This window comes from Staurois parvus, unplaced genomic scaffold (genome assembly GCF_062004578.1).
Source record: "Staurois parvus isolate SC_StPar_1 unplaced genomic scaffold, SC_StPar_1.0 ptg000187l, whole genome shotgun sequence".
NCBI lineage: Eukaryota > Metazoa > Chordata > Amphibia > Anura > Ranidae > Staurois > Staurois parvus.
Window position 1 is genome coordinate 7,600,532 of NW_028317983.1, and position 22,609 is coordinate 7,623,140.

The 22,609-nt window shown below is 40.0% G+C and overlaps 1 protein-coding gene across 3 annotated transcripts in view; it reads left to right on the forward strand.

Moving 5' to 3' along the window:
• LOC149462058 (collagen alpha-1(XIV) chain-like) overlaps window positions 1-22,609 on the forward strand; it is a 266,392-nt gene that overhangs the window by 141,998 nt on the left and 101,785 nt on the right. For all 3 annotated transcript variants that reach the window (XM_089677540.1, XM_089677541.1, XM_089677542.1), the window contains 9 exons: window positions 5,832-5,958; window positions 9,355-9,494; window positions 9,611-9,743; window positions 11,587-11,634; window positions 12,930-13,069; window positions 14,253-14,382; window positions 15,803-15,925; window positions 19,139-19,288; window positions 22,051-22,167. In XM_089677540.1, coding sequence (XP_089533666.1) covers window positions 5,832-5,958; window positions 9,355-9,494; window positions 9,611-9,743; window positions 11,587-11,634; window positions 12,930-13,069; window positions 14,253-14,382; window positions 15,803-15,925; window positions 19,139-19,288; window positions 22,051-22,167 — 1,108 coding nt within the window. The remainder of the gene's footprint in view (window positions 1-5,831; window positions 5,959-9,354; window positions 9,495-9,610; window positions 9,744-11,586; window positions 11,635-12,929; window positions 13,070-14,252; window positions 14,383-15,802; window positions 15,926-19,138; window positions 19,289-22,050; window positions 22,168-22,609) is intronic.

Genomic DNA, 22,609 nt, shown 5'->3' on the forward strand with positions numbered 1-22,609 from the left:
TTTATAATCTAATCAGCATTGAGCTCTGGTGAGTTTATTCCATTCATTTGGTGGTGGATTAAGCACGGTGGATTTATATGTTTAAAGAAGAATTTTTGTTTGGGGTGTCAGACATTTTTTTCTACACACTTTTATACACTAAATTTATGGATTGTTTTCACTGGAGATTTTTTATCTATTGTATTTAATATGTTGGGACTTTTATACACATATTATTTGTGATATTATTTTTGATATATTTAGCGCATTCCGATTATTGATTTTTTCATCTTGAATGTTATTGGCCTTAATCTAGGGTCATTTTTGTTTTAACAGCAGTAACACTCTTTCTTAAAATATTCTCTCTACTCCTTATTTTCAAGACATTACTATTATTTATTTATTTACACAAACAACCTAAAGAAAAGAATAAGGAAAACCCTTTCAACAAGCACCATTGGTCATGAAACATCCGATAAAGGAGCTTTAGCGAGTCCACAATTTTCTCTACTTTCCTATAACATTAAACATATGGTCCCAAATTGACCACTTAGCATTAAAAGCCTTAAGGCCTTGGTTACTAAACACAAGGAACATCTCATAGGTAAAATGGAAATGAACTCTATGGATCTATTAGGAGTTAATATATTAGGAGTTCATTGATTTCTAGTTATAAGTCATAGTTAGACAAGCCAACATCAGAATATGGGAAACTACAGTTCTAGATTGAACCGGGCAAGTGTCCATAGACAAAGTGAGTAGAGCGAAGTGTAAGGATGGGGTAGAAAGAATAGCAGCTACTTTGGATACAAGAGAAAACACTGTATTCCAAAAGCTACATACACTTATACACTCACATACAATGTATGTTACCCAATCTCCCACATTGTCGCCTCCTTGTCGCCAACATACAGTATGCCCTTTCAAAACTGGTCTGAGCTTGGGAGAAAATGATATTTCAATTATGGATGAAATCTGCCAGGCTGGGGTTCACCCATTGGCTTCCCATATCTCCTGATGACCAAGACATTTATTTATTTCAGGTACTTGTATAGAGTCGTCAATTTGTGCAGCGCTTTACATAGATATTGTACATTCACATCATTCCCTAACCCTCAAGGGGCGTACAAGCTAAGATAAAAGTATGTCAGAGAAATGTGGGGTTTGCTACTGATGAAAAAATCTGTTGCCTAGATATTATTAAGCCGACTTACTGGTTTTAGTACTTTCAGTATGAAATATCCAGCTTCACAGCAAGTGTGCCTGCACTAGATGCTAAAATGTACATTCTTTTGCCTGCAGCTGTAATCAGATTACAAGTACAGATAGTAGATGGGGGTATAGTGAGCTCAAAGTTCAGACAGAGATCAGAATGTTTCAGAAGGCCAACTTGAGACCTCATGTAGGAATAATTGCAATGTTGTACATACAGTCGGTGAATAGAGTAGCATTTTAATACACACTCTCAGCTAACTTTCAATCCCAGAAGCAACCATATAGATCAAGGCAACCTACCACCAACAATATATCTGTCAACACAATCAGAATTGGTGGTCGCCTTGTTCCATTGGATGCTTTTTGCAGTCAAAAATTAGTTGAAAGTTGTTGGTTGAATGTGGTTGAAAATGGCTGGTATATGGTTACTAAACACATTCCAATATGACTGTACAGTCTCCTTTAGATCTACCGATAACTAGGTAGTAGTAGGGCCTGTCTGATAGATAAAGGTTGATTGGACAGTTTCGGTAGGTCCTTAAATTACAAAGTTTTGGTAAATAAAAAGTTGGTTGTACAAAGATTGAAGGAAAAGCTTGTGTATGAAAAGTTTTTGTGAAGAGAAAAATAATCTCACTACCCATAGCAACTAGTCTGCTTCCAACTGCCATTTTTACCACGCAAGGTTAAAAATGAATGGCCAATTCTTAATGGCTGCTTTGGTCGACAAAACAATTTCCAAATTAGAAAAAAAGTCCAGTCCAATTTGACTGTTTACTAAAACAGTTACTTTCAATGCATGCCTTGAATGATCGCTGGCACAGTTGCCTGTGCTCTCAACTGAATGGCTGATGTCATAACTGATCACATGTGCAGCACCCCAGCAGTTGCAGATCAAACATAGGCAGGGCAAAAGGTTAGTTTCCTTAGTTGTAAAGGGTAGGAGGTTATAGTTTCACTTTAACTGTTCCCCGAAACAGTTACATTCAAGGCATGGCTTTAATTAAATGTTCTTGCATGGCAAGACCACTTACTGTTATCTCACATATATATTCTTATTATTATAGCCAAAGTTACACCCTAACTCCTCCCACAGTTTTTACACTACATAGACAGTAATATACCGAAACGTGCGGATTGTTCCCAATTGGTGTGCTATTACTTTGTGGAACGTTTCGTCGAATGGTTCACGAAATATCAGCATTTTTGTGGTGAAATTGGTCCCATAGGAATGAATGGCGGAATGTTCAAAACTAGAGTGGGAGCTGACAAAAGCTAGAGTGTGAGCTGAAAAATCAGGACATGATTTCTAAACTGCCATCACTCCCTCATTTTCAAGCCCACCTACACATATCTTATATCAAAACGTTCAGCTATCCCTGCTGCCACGGCTAAGCCATAGTCCTGATAGTTTTCACAATATGACCATTTGTTTGCAACTCACGCCACCCATTGACATTCATTGAAACTCCACTCTAGCCACCTCAAATTTGAAGGGCAATTTCTAAACTGCGACTGTGTCTTCATTTTTAATATTTCAGAGACATACTATGCATCAAAATGTAGGTCTGGGTCTGGGTCAATGGGAGGCCATACAGCACCCTATCACAATATAAAGCTCTTCAGTATAGGAGTTATAATTTTTAAACTACAACCGTTTCAAGATGGCAATCGCCAGTGAAGTGAGCAAGTTGAAGCAGTTTGTTTTTAACCGCTCTTCTCTGCCCTTGCTGTAGAGTGAGTTGCCATAGGAACCCAGGTGTGTGAGCAGGCAGCAGAGTGACAAAAGCTAGAGTGTGAGTTGTAGACTACTGGTGGAGGCAAGAACACTTCACACAATTTCCCCAGAAATTGTAGCTTTTCTAGTTTCAACTGTTACAGTTACTAATGTGCTTACATTAGCCCTCAATCAAACCATCAAGCCATTAAATGGCTGGTGTCATAGTTGATCACATGTGCAGCACGATGGCAACTACAGATCAAACAGAGATTTAGATGGCATCTTCCTTGGTTGTAAAGAATAGCAGGGTTCAGTTCTTCTTTAAGCAGTTATACAATTAAACTATGGATTGCCCATGAGAAAAGATTTTGAGTGTATCTAAACCTAAAAATCAAAAATTTAATATATTGCAGCTTACCAGTCCTTACATGTGGTGGTTGGATTATTTTTTCTCCTTATTTTTGCCTGGTGATTCTTTCAGTAACACAGAACATAAGGAAATGTACATATAGTGTAGAGATGTATTGGATATCTGTTTTTGCTTTGAATTTAATCAATGACTATTATAACTAGAGATGAGCGAATTATTCAAAAATTTGATTCGGCTGATTCGCCGAATTCGCGGAATAAATTCGATTCGAGGCGAATATATTCGCTGCGAATTTAACGTGTAAAAAGGGTGTTTCTAGGCTTCAGAGAGCCTTTATATTAGTGCAGAACACTGTACCTTTAATTTAAATGCCCTTGGAGTCTGCTGGGGAAGAGAAATAATACTGTCAGTCAGTATGACATAAAGATGAGTGCCGTCGATCTTAGAATCACCGCACACTTCACTCATTTGGGCAGTCACGGGGCCAAAACCAGAGTGTGGAGCCACAGTGTGGCGGTGGAGGCAGCAGCAATGGGAGGCCATACAGCACCCTATGACAAAATGGAACCCACCAGCAGTGTGAGGAGACCTGAAAGTGGCACATGGCAGAGTGTGGCGATGGAGACAGCAGCAATGGGAGGCCGTACAGGGACCCATGACACACTCTGGACCTGGCAGCAGCATGAGGAGGCGGTACAGGGGCCCATGACAGATTACGGGCCTGGCAGCAGCAATGGGAGGCCATACAGCACCCTATGACAAAATGGAACCCACCAGCAGTGTGAGGAAACCTGAAAGTGGCACATGGCAGAGTGTGGCGATGGAGACAGCAGCAATGGGAGGCCGTACAGGGACCCATGACACACTCTGGACCTGGCAGCAGCATGAGGAGGCGGTACAGGGGCCCATGACAGATTACGGGCCTGGCAGCAGCATGAGGAGTCGGTACGGGGGCCCATGGCAGATTACGGGCCTGGCAGCAGCAATGGGAGGCCATACAGCACCCTATGACAAAATGGAACCCACCAGCAGTGTGAGGAGACCTGAAAGTGGCACATGGCAGAGTGTGGCGATGGAAAGCAGCAGCAATGGGAGGCCGTACAGGGACCCATGACACACTCTGGACCTGGCAGCAGCAATTCTGTGTCCCTGAGTAACATTTCTGTGTCCCTGAGTAACAATTCTGTGTCCCTGAGTAACGATTCTGTGTCCCTCAGTAACGATTCTGTGTCCCTGAGTAACGATTCTGTGTCCCTCAGTAACGATTCTGTGTCCCTGAGTAACAATTCTGTGTCCCTGAGTAACGATTCTGTGTCCCTGAGTAACAATTCTGTGTCCCTCAGTAACGATTCTGTGTCCCTGAGTAACGATTCTGTGTCCCTGAGTAACGATTCTGTGTCCCTCAGTAACGATTCTGTGTCCCTGAGTAACGATTCTGTGTCCCTGAGTAACGATTCTGTGTCCCCGAGTAACGATTCTGTGTCCCTGAGTAACGATTCTGTGTCCCTGAGTAACAATTCTGTGTCCCCGAGTAACGATTCTGTGTCCCTGAGTAACAATTCTGTGTCCCTGAGTAACAATTCTGTGTCCCTGAGTAACGATTCTGTGTCATTCTGTGTCCCTGAGTAACGATTCTGTGTCCCTGAGTAACGATTCTGTGTCCCTGAGTAACAATTCTGTGTCCCTGAGTAACAATTTTGTGTCTGTCCCTGAGTAACGATTCTGTGTCCCTGAGTAACAATTCTGTGTCCCCGAGTAACAATTCTGTGTCCCTGAGTAACGATTCTGTGTCCCTGAGTAATGATTCTGTGTCCCTGAGTAACGATTCTGTGGCCCTAAAGTCTCTGTGGCCCTAACTCTGTCCCTAATACAGACAGGTCTGTCTCTCTTGAATGACCGGAGGCTAATGGAGAATTCTAAGATGGCCGCAATTTATAGCTCCACCATTACACAGTGCTGGCTGGCTGGCTGCTGATTGGCTAATGCGATCACATGTCATGAATGAATGCATTATGGGTCAGCGCGCCTTGTCTGCGCGCCTTCCCAGAGATCCCCGCTCTGTCGCCACACATGTCGCCGCCATTTTTGGGAAAATTCGATTCGTGCATCCGAAGTTTGCTAATTTTCGGATTCGGCGCGAATCGAATTTTTCCTGATCTTCGAAACGAATTCCACTTCGCCATGTTCGATTCGCTCATCTCTAATTATAACTACCAGAAAAGGTTCCACTAACAGTTCTGTGTTTCTTTAAATAATACTTTAATAATACTAAATAATTCTTAGATGGGTACATTCTGTATGTTTTGTCTGCATAACAAATTCACCTCTTTAGTATTAACCCCCCTGACTATGCTATCTTCCTCTTTCCCTCAATTCTCTATGTTACTAGCACCTCTATGAACCCATTAACCTTACTGGCACCATCTTGTCCTGCACATGGCGTTGAGTGGTTATCTAAACAAGGTATTGGCTGAGCTCTCCACATTCATTTCATCGTAATCCTAGATCATAATGCAATATAACATTGGTAATGTCTTCACCTTACAGGTGGAAGTTGGCCGAACTTCAACCCAGAACTTAAAGAGACTGGCATCGCTCACAGAGTACACAGTAGCGATTTTCTCTGTTTTTGATGAAGGACAATCTGAGCCCCTCACAGGCACTTTTACAACAAGTAAGTCAGAGTGATTAGATAGATGTAGGTAGCTTAAACCTCCTTTACTCCAGGGATAATGGACATTTTTAACTTCATATATTCAATATATCCTCTAGCTGCCATAAGCATTAGAGGCCAGTCAAACATGTGACCATATTCCATCAGCCCTAAGGAATTTATGGTGACCCCAGGCCCCAAAGACTCAAGGTGTTTAGGAGATGGTTAGCCTATGAAGAGAGGTGGAACAGGTGTATTGAAAACACTTCCAACACCAGATTACTTTGATCTATCAACAGTAACAACAACACTCCACCCAGAGAGGACATAGGTGGTGTGTTTTTATCTGTCACTGCTGACAGTATGTACATTTTTTGTACACAAGGGTTCAGCAGTGTATGGCATGACTACTTTTGCATGCAGACAGTGTGATGAATTGAATGATCCTGGAGGCTGCCACCAAACACGGCTGGTGGGAGAGAAGCACAGGAACTTAGAGCAGATTCATGCATATGTTCAAGTAGCAGGGTTTTCCAACATCTTCAATTAGTTTTCCCCCAAGAAGCCCCAAGTGGTGGTCCCTGTCGCTGCCCTATAAACATTACGCTGTCTCTTGGTCTAGTCATTTTACACTGTTATCCATTGTCAGTAGGAAATTGTTCAGACATACAACTGAATAGGAGAAAAAGCCCATTAGCGGACACCTGTTGAGCAATTACAGCTCCATTTATAAAGCATTGGCCATACTGCTGCTTTAAGGAAAAAGAAACATCATTCATGTATGAAGAGTGTTTTACAAATGTACACTTGGGATTCCAATGCAAGTGGAGTGCCATTCAAAGGAATGGAAAAAAAGACGATGGGAGGAGGAGAGCCCAGTCTCATCCTTCATTTCTTCTCCAGTGTGCATAGACCGCATTGGCAGGTTCCAGTCTGCTGTAAGACCATCAACAATAACTGAATCTGTCATCCCTTCAGCTGTATGTCATTAGATCTCCGCTATGGGGGAAAAGTAATTGCTTGACTGATATGGGGAGGGAACTAAATACAGTTAAATAGCAAGTAAATAGAAAATAAAATGAATATTGCTTATATGCTTTGCCATTTTTATTAGCTCTTGTATGTACATGCTTTGAGTTTTGTAAGAGTAGTGTGTACAGCAAGCTTCAAGCAACTTCTTTTTTAAATCCTTCAACTGCATTTTGGAGATGTTTAAAGTGTATGTAAAGCCAAAACATTTTTAGTTTTGGATAGAGTAGGTAAGGGTTAAAAGCTCTGTCCATTTTTTTGCTGTCTGTTTACCATTGGAGAAATTTCCCTTCACTTCCCATCTCTGAGATACAACAATCTCCCAACATGTGGGAAAAGTCCCTATTTAGGTGTCCTTGGAACAGGTGTCCCCATAGGAGATTTCGCCTGACCAGCTGTTCAATGGACAGCTCTGAAATTTTGGATTTTCCCTATCTTTCTTTGTGACAATGGTCACCCATACAAATAGAGAGGTGAATCTTGCCAATGAGGACACAGACACAAATAAAAACTTGTCCAAAAAGAAGTCCAAAATAGTGTCCACAAATATCCCAAATTTATTCACTCTTTTCATCCACTGAAAGGATTGGCTGCTATTTCATCCAAAACGCACCTCGAAATAAAAAATATGAAAATATCTAGTGCATTACCTCAATAATAATAATAATAACAATAATCACCCCGTGCAACCAAAATACACTTCAAAAAAGCTTTTTGTGCAAAAAAAAAAAAAAAAATTATTTTCTTATAGTGCGTATAATCACACACATCAAACTGTGAGCACTCTGTGGTCACTGCAAATCAGTGTCTACCATCAACCAACACACAGTAGTACTAAGTACTATTACCCTCTATGAGTATTGAAAATGCTCAGACAATACTATGGAAAAGTATTCCTCCACCTTATCTTCCAAGATATTTTTTCCAAGGTCCTCAGAGAGATAAGAAGGGTCTTAGGACTAATATTCCAAGCATAGGGATAACTTTTTATTCATCACTTACATTTAGATTTAAAATGATCAGCTCCAGACATGGTTTCAAACTTTTTCAAACCAAACACCATAGAAAACCATGTGTTGAAAACCAACAAAATGGCCGCGGCGACACTTCCGGTCTACGTACGTGCGTCTTGACGTCACTCTCTAACGCGTTTCGTCACTTCCGGACTTCGCCCTTCAGACGAAGTCCGGAAGTGACGAAACGCGTTAGGGAGTGACGTCAAGACGCACGTACGTAGACCGGAAGTGTCGCCGTGGCCATTTTGTTGGTTTTCAACACATGGTTTTCTATGGTGTTTGGTTTGAAAAAGTTTGAAACCATGTCTGGAGCTGATCATTTTAAATCTAAATGTAAGTGATGAATAAAAAGTTATCCCTATGCTTGGAATATTAGTCCTAAGACCCTTCTTATCTCTCTGAGGACCTTGGAAAAAATATCTTGGAAGATAAGGTGGAGGAATACTTTTCCATAGTATTGTCTGAGCATTTTCAATACTCATAGAGGGTAATAGTACTTAGTACTACTGTGTGTTGGTTGATGGTAGACACTGATTTGCAGTGACCACAGAGTGCTCACAGTTTGATGTGTGTGATTATACACACTATAAGAAAATAATTTTTTTTTTTTTTTTTGCACAAAAAGCTTTTTTGAAGTGTATTTTGGTTGCACGGGGTGATTATTGTTATTATTATTATTATTGAGGTAATGCACTAGATATTTTCATATTTTTTATTTCGAGGTGCGTTTTGGATGAAATAGCAGCCAATCCTTTCAGTGGATGAAAAGAGTGAATAAATTTGGGATATTTGTGGACACTATTTTGGACTTCTTTTTGGAAATTTTTTTGGATTAGTGGGACTTTGTTGCACATTATATGTTTAAAATTTATTTATTTATTTATTTTTGTAATTCACAAGAAGGTTGTATATATATTATTGCACTTTCTAGGGAGAAAGTATTGACTTTTTGAGGTTTATAAGGGTATACATTGATTGAACAAATAAAAACTTGATGGAGGGTCTATCCCTTCTCCCCTCTATCCAAAACTAAAGAAAAAGGTTTTGCCTGGAGATACATTTTAACAAAGACCATACCAGTGTGTTGACTTTTAGCAAATTTCAGAAACTTGCTAAATGCCTAACGAAAATTTTTAGTGACTTGTTGACATTGCCATTATGATCTCTGTTACCATCCCCAAACCTAAGCTACGGATAGGACTCTCTCACCTATTGTATCTTGTTATTGCATGCTATTATTGCACAACTGTATGCACTTGGAACATTAGGCACAATATTAATTGTACTACTTACAACTGTGATATCAATCACCTTGTACTGTGGCCTTGGAAGATGAAGGTACCATTGCTAATTTATTGTTGTGTTTTGACAGAGCCAGTGCCATCTCCTCGTGATCTGAAAGTCAGGGATATCACCTCCCACAGTTTTATGGCTTATTGGACACATTTTGCACCAGATATAACTATGTACAGACTCAGATGGACACCCCGGAGAGGTGGCACCACCAAAGAGGTTAACTATTGATTTGTTGTTTTCAGTGTATTTAAAGACAAGGTTAAACTTTACAACTATGTAAGACAAATAGGACCACATGTGTAGACTGATTCTACTATGTTTGTTTTGTCTAGGCTATAATTAAAGGGGACATCAGCTCCTATCTTATTGACGGCTTGACATATAGCACAGAGTATGAAGTCTCCTTGTCTGCCATCTTTGCTGATGAATCTGAAAGTGATTCTCTGTCGGCCTTGGCTACGACACGTAAGAAGTTTATCTATCTATCTATCTATCTATCTATCTATATATCTATCTATCTATCTATCTATCTATCTCTGGCCGTCTATTTCATTACATTAGTTTTTGTCACCAAGAACCCAGTAAGGGATAAAAAGTACCATTTACATTACAGCTAACACTCATTTATCCATTAGTTCTCTGGTGCCCAACCTGTACCCCAGGGCCACATGCAGCCCCACAGAGGGTAATCTGTGTTTTGGTGTTTCTTTGAAGCCAGTGAAGGAACAATATTATTTAGGCCGGTTGGTTTGATTTATTTCTTACACACTGTCTTACTTTCTCCAGTCAATGATTGTTCCCTAAAGCATGTCCCCTACTATGGCATGATTGTTGTCTCTGACCATCTCCTGTAGCATGATTTTAGTTTCTGACCATCTCTTTTAGCATGCCCGTAGTGTTTGACCATCTCCTGTTGCCTGTAAGCAGCCTCTAAAAGCTTTCTATAGCATTGCACATGAATACATTGTGTGGCCTTTTGATGATGTCATTGAGTGCCTCTGAGGCCAAACGTAACTTATCCTAACATAACTTAGCCTAATGTTGAAACTCGTGGAATCTCTCTTAGGGAAAAATGCCCATGGGACTTTCTAGAGTTGCAGTACACCAAAAAGAAAAAAAATACAATATTAAAAAAATATAAAATTTTTATTCACATTGCACATGTACACAGTACACATAAAATTGACTTTGACAAATATACAAAAAAACAAAAAAATATATTGATATACACTTCATATACAAAACACTGTAAAGCGACATTAGAAGCCTATAGTAGTGGTCAAGCAATATTATGAATCTCGATGCATTTCGTGAAGCAGCTTTGTTAATGTTGAAACTTAACCCTTAACACTTATACTTAACTCTTATTCTGCTAAAATGTAACCCTAAGCCAGGGGCAGACTGACCATTTGGAAACTCGGGCACTACCCGAGGGGCCGGGGTCAGTAGGGGGCCCCATGAGATGCCCCTGGTACCTTTTTCATAGGCTTTTTTTAGTTTGGGCAAGGACACAGGGGCCCCATGATCCCCTATTGCCCGAGGGCCCCATGAGTTGTCAGTCTGCCCCTGCCCTAAACTAACTGCAACCCCTAAGTCGTGACCCTTAAAAAAATAGAAAAATAAGAATCACGGGTGCAAAACATCTATCTATCTATCTGTCTCATATTTGTTACTGAGCCTCTCTTCCAGAATGTCTGAGAGTTGTAAGACTTCGGTGGGGATTTAAGGCTTGTTCACACCATGGTGCAGAGATGTCAGTTTTTATGCACGCGTTTTGCTAGGGCACAAAAAAATAATTGTTTTCTATGTGCCCTGTTCATGCCAGAACCCTAGTATCACCTGCAGATGTATTCTGCTTAGGAATCTGCAATTTGTATAAAACTCAAAAAGTGATTTAAAGCAATGTCTCTGCAAGTGAAATCTGCATGTCAGTTTCCATCAGTTTTTCTCTATGTATGGTGTGAACGAGGCCTTAATCTGCTAAATCCTAACTGACATATCAATTGTGGGGGTACTTTTTGGAGCTTAGTATAAAGACCTCAAGAATAGCCCAGCCATAACTATTCAATCTTTTTGCTGGCTTTTTATTGCCAAATATTTGCAGTATGAGGTCTGCAGTGTATACTAACACATTGCAATTATTGGCTGGGTGTGTTATGTAAATTAAACACGTAAGCTGTCCAGAAAGGACATTAAAATGTTAGAATTTGATTAAATCATTTAGATATAAGGGGGAGCGCCCAGGCTTTTGGTAATAATAATCAACCATTGAAATAGAACAATGCATTTATGTATTTCTTGTTTCCAGTGATGCGGACCACTCAGGCTCCAACTACAGCCAGACCAACAACATCAGGTAACTATCCTTTGAAGATGACCTTGTCATAATATAACTCCCAGGAACATTTCACTGTTGTGTTGATTAGTACATTTGTCAAAATGAAAGATATGTAAGTTTCTGAGGTTTAATGACAGGGGTTTACAGTCCACTGTTTATGTAGCAGTGCAGGAAGGAGCTGCAAAAGGGTCCAGATAAGGTGAGTATAAGAGTTCAGAGAGCCCCTTTGCAGAGTAACTGTCACTTTCCCCTACATTAGCAAGATGACAGTTGTTGTTCTAGCTAATGTACAAACACCAGCACAGAACTAGCTGAGTGTGCCCTTGGGTTAATTAAAAACTTACAAAACCCAGAAGTAAGCAGCCATGATGGCTCAGCAGCCTTCACCCTCCTGCTAGATAGTTATGCGACCACATAGTGCCAATTTCTTGTTAGTATTACAGGTAATTATAGGAAATTAACAGAGCTAGCTGCATTTTTTCACTTGCCATGCCATCTATCTACAAAGCCTCAGCCTCACGTTTTCTTACAAGAGAGAATTATCAGAAAGAGTGTAGTAATATCAGTCATTATGGTTCAGAGGTTTCATAGTCTTACAGGATGTTGATGCCACTATATGGGTCCAGCTTCATACCTATGGGAGCCAGCAGATCTCTGTCCTGAAAAAAAAGAATTTGTAGTTAATGCTATGAGATGTCTTATATTTCCCATGACACCAATTAAACATTTTATATATTAATGTATGTAAGTAGTAACATGTTGTAGATGTAAGAAGAGATAGCCCGCACGCCTTGCCCAGCCCCAATGGTTAGCAGGTAAAAGCAACATCAGTTCGATTCATCCAAGCCATGCCCTCAACATATTTTGCCCTATTCTGGGGCATGGCAAAACATGCTGGGGGCATGGCTTCGATGAATCAAGCTGAGGCTGCTTTTACCTGCTAACCATTTGGACTGGGCAAGGTGTGTGGTAGCTGGGCTATCTCTTTTTATGTCTACAGTGTGCTTTGGGTCTGGATAAACCTTTCCTCGGTTTGCAACATCACTAGTCAGCGGCATCCAATTAATTGGATGTTGTACATGGCTTGAGTGGGAGCCATTTATCATGGATCAAAGTAACTGGTATCATGCTTAATTGTTGTTGCTTGCCAGTTATTGATATCTTTACCAATATGCAGAATGAAAGGAGGTGCTTTTATTCTTTCATTCCCAGTCTTTTTTTGTAAAATGAAGAGATGCCTGGTAAGGTGATTGTTCCCTTGACCAGAAGATGATGGAATCATATTGAATCCATGTTCTCATGTGTCATTTCAGCTGTCCGATTTGGAATCAGAAACCTCAAAATAGATGATGAAACGACATCTAGTCTTCATGTATCATGGGTTATGAATGATGCTAACATTCGTCAGTACATCGTGTCCTACATCACTGCTTATGGAGATCGGGAAGAAGTGGTGAGCTTGAAAAATAAAAAGATAAAAATGGTGTAACAATAAACATGTATTGTATCAATTACCACAATGAAATGCCCTCCCGTCAACCCAAATAAATTGCATTTAGCTTTATGTATGAAAGCGTTGGATCTTGCAACTTGGACTTGCAGCAGGCAGAAACAAATGAATAGCGTCTTATGATATCCTTCATAACAACACCATTCCATAACACCTCTCTAGCATCCTCGTCCGTCATAGTGAACCTCAATGGTAATTATATTCTATACTTTCTGGAGCACTGATCTGGGACAAGTTTGTAGATCATGAGTTCTGACCTCACTTTGACTAGCATTATTTGAAGCATATATTGCAATGAAACCCCCCTTTTTTTTCCTTACTAAAAGTTTCTTTTAAATAGGCTTGTGGTTGGCAGCCTGGGAAGGTGTTGGGATAATTTGGCGTGTACACTCCCTTCCAATAACAGTGTACTGTGTCCTCCTGCCATATGCTTGGTGATGGGCCACTGTACATTGACTTTTCAAATTTGTGGCATCACTTTGATATTGGCTTGAGGTTTGCTTTTATTCCTCTTTAAAAATCAATGCATGACAACATTTTAAATGGCTGTGTAGACTTGACCTAACTAAACTAAGCTACATATTTTGTGTCACAAGCATTGGCAAACTTTCACTGAAATTGGAAACATATCTCATCTATTCAGCTCACTTCTCAACTTCCTTCAAGACCACTTGTCTGCTGGCATACGGGTGCCACAGAACCATAAACTACTTAAAGATTTAGGATAGCAGATAGAAGGCCATGTATGCGTTATGACCATTTATGGGAAATATTGTTTCACAAACATGGGCATTCATATTGAATAAGAATTTATATGTGATCTATGAAAGAGGGAAAAAGGAGCATCTGGACATTGCCTTATCTTGGGGTGGAGAAAAAGTCAGCCAGCTGGGAAAAATGCAGCCCAGCCAATGGACATCTGCCAGGGATGTGGTAGGCCTATAGATATGAGATCATTTTCTGATCTATCTGTAACTGAAAAGAACTGAAGAATGTTCTCTGATGCCTTTGGGTTGGGGGGTGGGGGAGAAGATTAATGGGGACCCTGCTACAGGGGTTGTATCAATATGCAACATCCTTGTTCTAATCCTATTATTCTGCTTCTTTCCATTGTATCTTCCACCAGAAAATCGTAGCAGGTCGGGAAAATGATATTGTGCTGCAATCTCTGCTCTCTGACACTGAGTACAAAGTCACTGTGACTCCTGTGTACTTCAAAGGAGAAGGGAACCCTGTGTCTGTCTCTGGAAGAACACGTATGTATGGGTTGGGTCTGTGGATCAAACTGCAAAAGACATAAACTTTTACTCTTCCCTGTGCAATCCAATGCAGGTCAGATCTGGCACTTTAGACACAAGAGGCTACCAGACTTTAGTCAGTAAATGAAGAGCATTTTATGGAGGCAGAAACATTAAACACAAAGTACAGTTTTTTCCTTCACTTACTTGAGTTGCGGAACCAAGAGCTCTTTGCATTCCTTTACCTAGGCTAAATGAGCTTCAGAAAGGCTTTTCCTACCACGTTACCTAACATAGCATTGTAGATTCTAGCCTTTCACATTTGCAGTGCATCATGGGGAATGGAAAAATGAAACTTCTGTTTAAACATATTTTTAGTATTATAAAATAATATTATCAGGGTCAGATGTACTATTAGGCACAGTAGGCATGGTGCCTATAGGCAGCAAAGGCAAAAGTGGCAGTTGTTTGAAATACAGTATTGGCCAAAATGTTTTTTTCCATTATCAGCAAAACTAGCCATTTCATATAAACATATTTACACATTATTACAATAGTCTAAGCCATGACAAGACCTGGGAAAACAAGGACATAGTTTGCACAAACATTTTTTTGCCTAGTAGAGGGGTACATTACTAAGGGTGCCGAAAGTTGTACAGTATGTCTGCAGGGCCTGATGGGGAAAAACATTCCCTGATGTTATTAAGTAGTATTATTAGTATCTTTGGTGGGAATGTCCAAAGATACAAATATTCTGGAGAGAAGTGGTACACCAAATTAGAAAGATTACGGAAATTGATATTAGTCTGGACCCTGGAACCTGCCTCTTACATAACACAGAAATAGCAGTAAATAAATATAAAGAATCAGGAATATGGTATTTTCTAAATGCAGCCAAGGGATTGATTCCAAAATTTTGGCGTCAAGTAGAAGCTCCAAAAAAACAAGACTGGATAGTTAGAATGGACCATATTGTAAGATTAGAGAAACTGTTCTATGCCCAGGAAGATGGTATGGGGATATATCAGGCGAAATGGAAAAAATGGGAAGAGTTTAGATCAAGTGTGAATGGACGAGAGTAAGGCCTCTCTTTTTCTTGCCCCCTTATGATGAGAGCATGATTTAGAGCCTCTTTTTTCTCTTGCCAAAGAACGGTGGATGTAGGGTGGGGTGGGAGGTTAGGGTGAGGGGGTGACTATGGAGCTGCTAGTGGGGGGGTTGGGAGAAATAAGGAAAATATGGGAAATTAATGTTTAAATTAGATACTGTTGTTATATGAATGTAGAGAATTTATATTGTGGATTTTAAATTTCCTAATATTTTGAAAATCAATAAATATTTAAAAAAAAAGTAGTACTATTAATTAGGTATTAAACTATTGTAATATTTAGAATGTGTTACTGCTTTTGTGATCTAGCTTTTGATTATATTCCCACAGTGCCGCTCTCTGCTCCAAGGAACCTGCGAGTTTCTGATGAATGGTATAACAAACTGAGGATAACATGGGACCCTCCTCCTTCACCAACCATGGGTTACAGGATAGTGTATAGGCCTACGACCGGTGAGGGCCATTCATTTTTGGACAATATATACAGATATATTGAAGTTCTAACACAACCAATCTGCCACAGGCAGGTGACTAGGGTGCATCTGACCACAACTAATCAGATGTTGCCATCTGTTCTCTAAGGCTTCATCCACACCTCTGAGTTATGATGTACTAAAAAATAAACCTCAGGGCCCATCCATACTAGCAGTGTTGGGCTGCATTGTCAGCAAAGAGAACAATGAACTACACTTTAGTGACATCACAAAATCATTATCCAAATCTCTTCAGACTAGCAGTCGAAGATAACAGTGCCTTAGTTTTTACACTGCAGATGATGCTAGGGTGCCTAGGCACACTCACATACCAGGAAGTGCACTGCTATTTTTTAGGAGGAATTCCATACAAAGGTGAATCTTTCACAGTACTTCCTAGGCAAAATTAACATTTCTAGTTCTCTATAACATAGCAAATCTTCACTTTCTGAGTTCAGTTTCACTTTAATACCAGTTTTATTTTCTTTTTAAATTTGAAATTTATTAGATGCTAAAACCCTAAATAGATCTTCATCTTAGTCAGACGTTCCCCTTGTCAGTGTCTATGGGGCACATGTACCACATGCTGAGAGGAACTGTAAGGAAATATGACATGTATTCTTCCTTGGAGAGGTCTAGCGTACTCTGACAGTAAGAGGGACTTTATTTAATCTATTTTAATATTTTCCTGGGCAGCGAAGCCACATTTTTGCTTGTTAGAAATGTCACTGGAAGGCATAAGATCCTGAAAATTCACATTTTAACACTCTGTAAAAGTAAAAGAGTGACTTTAGGCCCTGGCACAGAAAAAAAAACATTCAGTGTTGCTATCCAGCGCTAGTGTCCAATACATTCCATACTCACCAGCCAACTGTTAGAGGCTTGGACTTCAGTTCCGGAGAGCTGACTGGAAAAGGTTCTTGGACAGCACAAAATAATCCCTTTAAATGTCTGCCCAAGAACCAGCAGTAAAATCATTTAAACAGCTTAAAGGGCCAGTCTACTCAAAAAGTGATATTTTAGTAACAGGTGGAGTCTGGCCTCTAGTATTTGTTGGTTCAATCCAAAAGCAAGATCTCTCTCCTATAGTTCCTGCCTGTCTTCTCACACATTTTTGTATTATCCTGCTCCTCCTGCTACAGTTGGGGTGTTTGCAGATGTTTCCACCCTCCTTTTCAAGTATAATACAGATAAACTGCAAATTCAGAATTGAGAATAGGAAGTTCTTGTTGTTTTCATGGTGGATGCAGAGACTGGGAAATTAAAGAAAGAGATCTTACCACTAGAGTCCATAATACACATAAGTGACCATTTGGTGATTAAACAACTAAAACCAACATCTACCAAAAACTGAAATATCGGTTTTGGGTGAGCCTACCATGTAAATGCTCTGATTGAATTACAAAGGGGTTTTATAAAAATGTTCAGTGGAAAATACTTTTTCTCGGTAATGAGGAAGATACTTTCTTTCATCACAAATGAAATGCAAAAAAATATAGGAAAAAGTTACAAAAGTTAGAAAAAGTTAGAAAATATAATTACCTTAGCCCTGGCTTACACCTGTGGCACCTAGGAGATCGGGACATCACAATCCTTTATGGCAGGATCCTGGGAATGTTGATGATCCCGAATTCCACAAGAAGAATATCTTGCATTTATCGCCGAAAGAATCATGATGTGATGCTCTCCAGTGCAGAAAGTGGTGTGGGGTAAGGGCTGATGTCATAAGCAGACCCCATTTTTAAGTGCAAAGTCTGTTTTAACCCAATATCCATAGTGCAATTTAGTGTGAACTTATATTTAGAGCAATATGTAGGCTGCCATCTTCTTCTGCAAGAGCTACTTGCCTGCTTGCCTCTGGCTTTAAAATGTTCAGTGTTACTGCACAAGAACCAACATATAGGTCTTGAAGGTCAGAGAAAAGTTGATCTGTAATAAGTACTGAATCCACTGGATCAGCATGACATCCACAATTTAATGGCACCACAGCACGTCAAATCACGTAAGTTAGTGCAATGTGATTGATGTAAATGGACCCTTGCTGAACTTCCTATCTCAGTGCAGGACCACAAGTTAACCCAAACCCACAGTGATCCAACACCTTGATGGCTTGCCCTGTAATACATTTACAGTTATTTAGCAAACATCATAATGGCATCCATTAGAACAGCCTTTCTCAACCTTTGTAACATGGAGGAACCCTTGAAGTAACTTTTTGGCTTCTGGCTGCTAATGCTGATTTATTATTATTTACAGCTCACAGTACATTAGTGCGATTGCCAGTATGAAGAATGCCCCATACATTTGTGGTCATTGGAAAGACTTCCGCTCTTACAGATAGCTAGAAAGATCGTTGTTACTCATCTAAGAGGCAGAAGTTGCTCATTGCTCAAGAAATCCCTAGCAACCTCTGGAGGAACTTTAGTGTTCCACAGAACCCTGGTTGAAAAACCCTGCATTAGAAGAAAAATCTAAAATCCCTATATGAAAAAGTGGCACAATAACCTATCAAAATGTGAATGTAGCATGGAAGAATTTATTACAGTGAAACGTTATGGCAGGCTTAAATGGCAAACAACCCAATTTATAAATAGATTTAAAAGTAACGTGCACATGGAAGGGCCTTGGACAGAGCATACAAAGCAGATTTTTCCCAGCACACTTCTTAGCTAGCCAGCAATAAAATATTACAGTAACTCTGAATATTTATTCACTGAAACTACGTTGTAGTTTCCTTTAACTCCATCTTTTAATCTATATTTAACTCCCCATAGACTGCCTATGGAATTTAGACCTTCCCAAATTAACTACAAATCCACCATAAACTCCAATAGCCATGTTTTGATTTTCTCAATCTTTTCATGTTTATTAGGTTACTTAACCTTTCAGAAAACCTTGAGATTCATTAGACGTGTGTGTGATTTGGAACAGGTCTGTTTAGGAACACTTGACTGTAGCAGCACGCTATATTTCCCCGGTTTTACAATGTACAAATATTTGCAGACCAGCATTATCCAAGACTAACATATGGGTACTCCAGGAATACGTGGCGTGGGTGAATAGTATGTGTTGTATAGATTATGGCATTGCCATAGGCAAGTTCTAAAATTAGCAATTGAATGCAAGTTTTCCAATCGAAGTGAAGGCACTGCCATGGACTGGTACTTAATTTGGTCTCTGGGCTTTGTTTCAGGCACAGGTCCTGCTCTAGAGACATTTGTGGGCGATGATGTGAACACCATATTGATTCTCAATCTTCTCAGTGGGACGGAATACAACTTGAAGGTTCTGGCATCATATTCCACTGGATTTAGCGATGCTTTAACTGGAGTGGGCAAAACACGTAAGTAGCTCCCTTCCTCCTTATATAGGGAGCTTTGCAGTCAGGGGGAACACCTAAGACAACCCCCCAAAAAAGTGCTTGAACATGTAACATTAGATACTGTAAAAAAAATTTTCCCCATGTCTGATAAGATAAGCTCAGGTGGGTTCAGACATCTATCCCACCAGAAAGCTGTCATTGTAGATAGCCAATCATAGGTGATAAAAGCATTACCCATGCCAGATCTGCACATATATACACCCCTTGCAAACATGTGGCTGCAGGGAGAGGAATGCCTCCCTGTCCGAACTCACCTGAGCTCATCCTTACCTATAACTTTATACTAACTTTTTTTGGATGGTGCAGTTTTGAGTAATTATGAGTATTTGACACAAGAACTTCTTCATTGACACATGTCTATGGGAATGCAAAACACATTTGAAGCAGGTCAAATACAGGTCAGGAGGATGTTATCTGCTAGTCAAGTGCACTTGTCAATGGAAATTGAATGATCTCATAAAGTATCTCATAGCAGTAGGCTGTTGTCATCAACACAAGCTCATACAGCCCACTGACACCACCCCCTAATCTTCCAACATGGACAACTGTGCTGGTGACAGTTGTCTAGGTTGGAAATTCCTCTCATTTCCTGTTAAAAAGTTTCTCAAATACACCTAGGTGTTACATGTATGTTGATTACACATTCAGCATCACTCTATGCTAAGATGTTCCTGCTCTCAGACAACGATCCAAGCACCAGGAGATTGAGAGTGATCTTCACTAGAACAGGTTACAGGAACAGGCAACTTATTTACATACACACACACACCAATTGTCACCACAGAAGTACGCACCATTCACAGCATCCACGGTTGCAATTTTTACCTATCACTCAATGCCACGCCCAGACAGGTATGTAACAGAGTTTAATCCTCACAGAGGCAAAGTTCCTTAATTTTTAATTAAAGAATTCAGAGATTCAGCTTAATGATACTTAAATAATGTTTTGGTAAAAAGGCAAGAAATATCATGCTGTAACTGTTTGTTGAAAAGATATTTCAAAAATAGACATAAGCGACAGTAAAAAAAAAAGTTTTAAAAGTACAAAATACTTAACGTGGATCTTCAGCTTCCAATAAATTATTCCTCCTCTTCACCCCTGCTTTGGCCCTCTACATGAATAGGACTCTAGGGCCCTTTCTTTTTCTTTATATACCGTTTTTTAAAATAAATTGTGGTGCCTTGACCCCCCTTGCACAACATTTGTCTAGACGAATGACATTCACTGTCTTCCCTTTGCCTCCTGGGATATGCACGTCACATATCCCAAGAGGCAAAGCTTTTCATTCAGTAAAGGATGAGGGAGTGGGCCTAGTGGCATGTCATTAGGAGGACCGCTGGCAGCCTCTCAATGACATCACACTAAAACATGGTGGCGTTGGACCAATCACTGCCAGGAGAGAAGAGGATCTCAGTTTAACAACGCTAGATCCGCTGGGTGGGAGAATATCTGCAATGTGCAGAACTCACCATCAAATAAGTAGGGGTTTTAAAAAAGAAAATGGAGGGAGGGTGAAAATCCACTTTAAGTGGTATCCTCCTGGTCTTTAGTTTAGTGCATTGCTTGGAATGCTTGCAGAATAAAGCTAACCATACAAGACTTGAATTTTGCACCATTCTTGTGAAAATGCTGAAATTAGATCTTTGGATGGACCTACCTACAACACCACCTGAGAAAAGTTAAACTGAGAAATTGTCGGCTGGGTGGAAAAAAGGTTGGGCAAACAGTGACTGCAGCCAATCAACTCCAGTCTCTGTTTCAGTATTCCGACAGATGCAACAGCATTTAGCATAGATGGGGGAATCTGTAGATTTTTCCTGTTCAGATAATTGCAGCAGCTTTTTGTTGTCCTTAAAGAGGGTGCTCCAGTTCAAATTCCACACAATAAAAGGGTCATGGGGTATATGGTAAGTGTGCAGGAGAGTATTTTTTTTTTGCCCAACTGATGCTTATTGTCAGCTATCCTGTGTACAGCTATATTCTAGTCAAAATCTAACAATTTATTGAATAGCATAATGAAACTATGATTTGTCAAACACAAAACATGATATAAATTGAATGCATTATTCTTCTAGGAGGTCTAATGTGTCTTATTAGCCTTCTAGATTTTGTAGTATAATCACTTTTGGTGTCTAACTGATTGGTATTTTCTCTGATACCTCCATTACAGTAGAAACTATGGAGATTGCAGGAAACCTAACTCTGTGCAGTTAAACTGTAGGTCAATATAGATTACTACCTCCAGTCTGACAGAGGAGTGTTCTGTAAGCTGCTCTTGAACTGCTATGGCTCAACCATTTACTCATTAGAAAGTCCTTTACAGACTCTCACTAGTGGAGGTTTGTAATACCTCTGCTTTTTTGTCAAATTTGTTTTAGCCCTGACTCACACTGATGCAGTGCTGAATTCGCAGCCGCATCAGAATCGCGTCCCATTCATGCGAACTGCTGTGGGTGTGTATGTCAAATTAACAACACCCTGAAAGTGGTCCGCAAAACGCGGTGCGATGTGCAGAATTGGATCGCATAGATGTGAATACCCATGTGATCCAATTCTAGGAATAATGAAAAAAGGGTCCTGCACCTTTTTGGTGCAGGTGTGGTGCGATGCCATGTTTTCTACAGAGTTTAGGGTTCAACAGACTTCACTTTCATCACAGTGTACAGGCTGTCTTCAGCATTTTCGCATGAGCCATGGTGACTGATCGCTTGTTTTCTTACAGTATATCTTGGAGTAACAAATCTGAGTGCTTATCAAGTGAAGATGAACAGTATCTGTTCCCAATGGCAGCTGCACAAACACGCAACTTCCTACAGGATCATCATCGAGTCATTGCAGGGTATGTTGGAACATTACTTCTCTGTTGTTATGTAAAAATATGTTTTCAGGAGCTTTATCAGCTCAAAGACTCTGCCCCCCATCCCCACCCAAACATTAATGTTATGAAAATAAGATGCTTCCTCAGGCAGAATAGATATGACACCAACTCTAAAACAGTTTTCGAATTTAATGTGAACCTGTGGCCAGAATATGCGCATTGAAGTGGTAAATGAGATTTTAGAAAAGTCTTCACTGACCTCCATAGCTGCAGCCACAGTGAAGCCATTTATCCTCAAATTTCACACCACAAACACTACATTTTCCTTATCTAAGCTAACTGAGGGACGTATGCGCTGTGTATAGAGTTCAGGTGTGCACTGCCTATAGCGTGCAGAATTTAGGTGTGTGCTGTCTATAGAATTCAGAGCTCAGGTATGAGCTGCCTATAGAGTCCAAAGTTC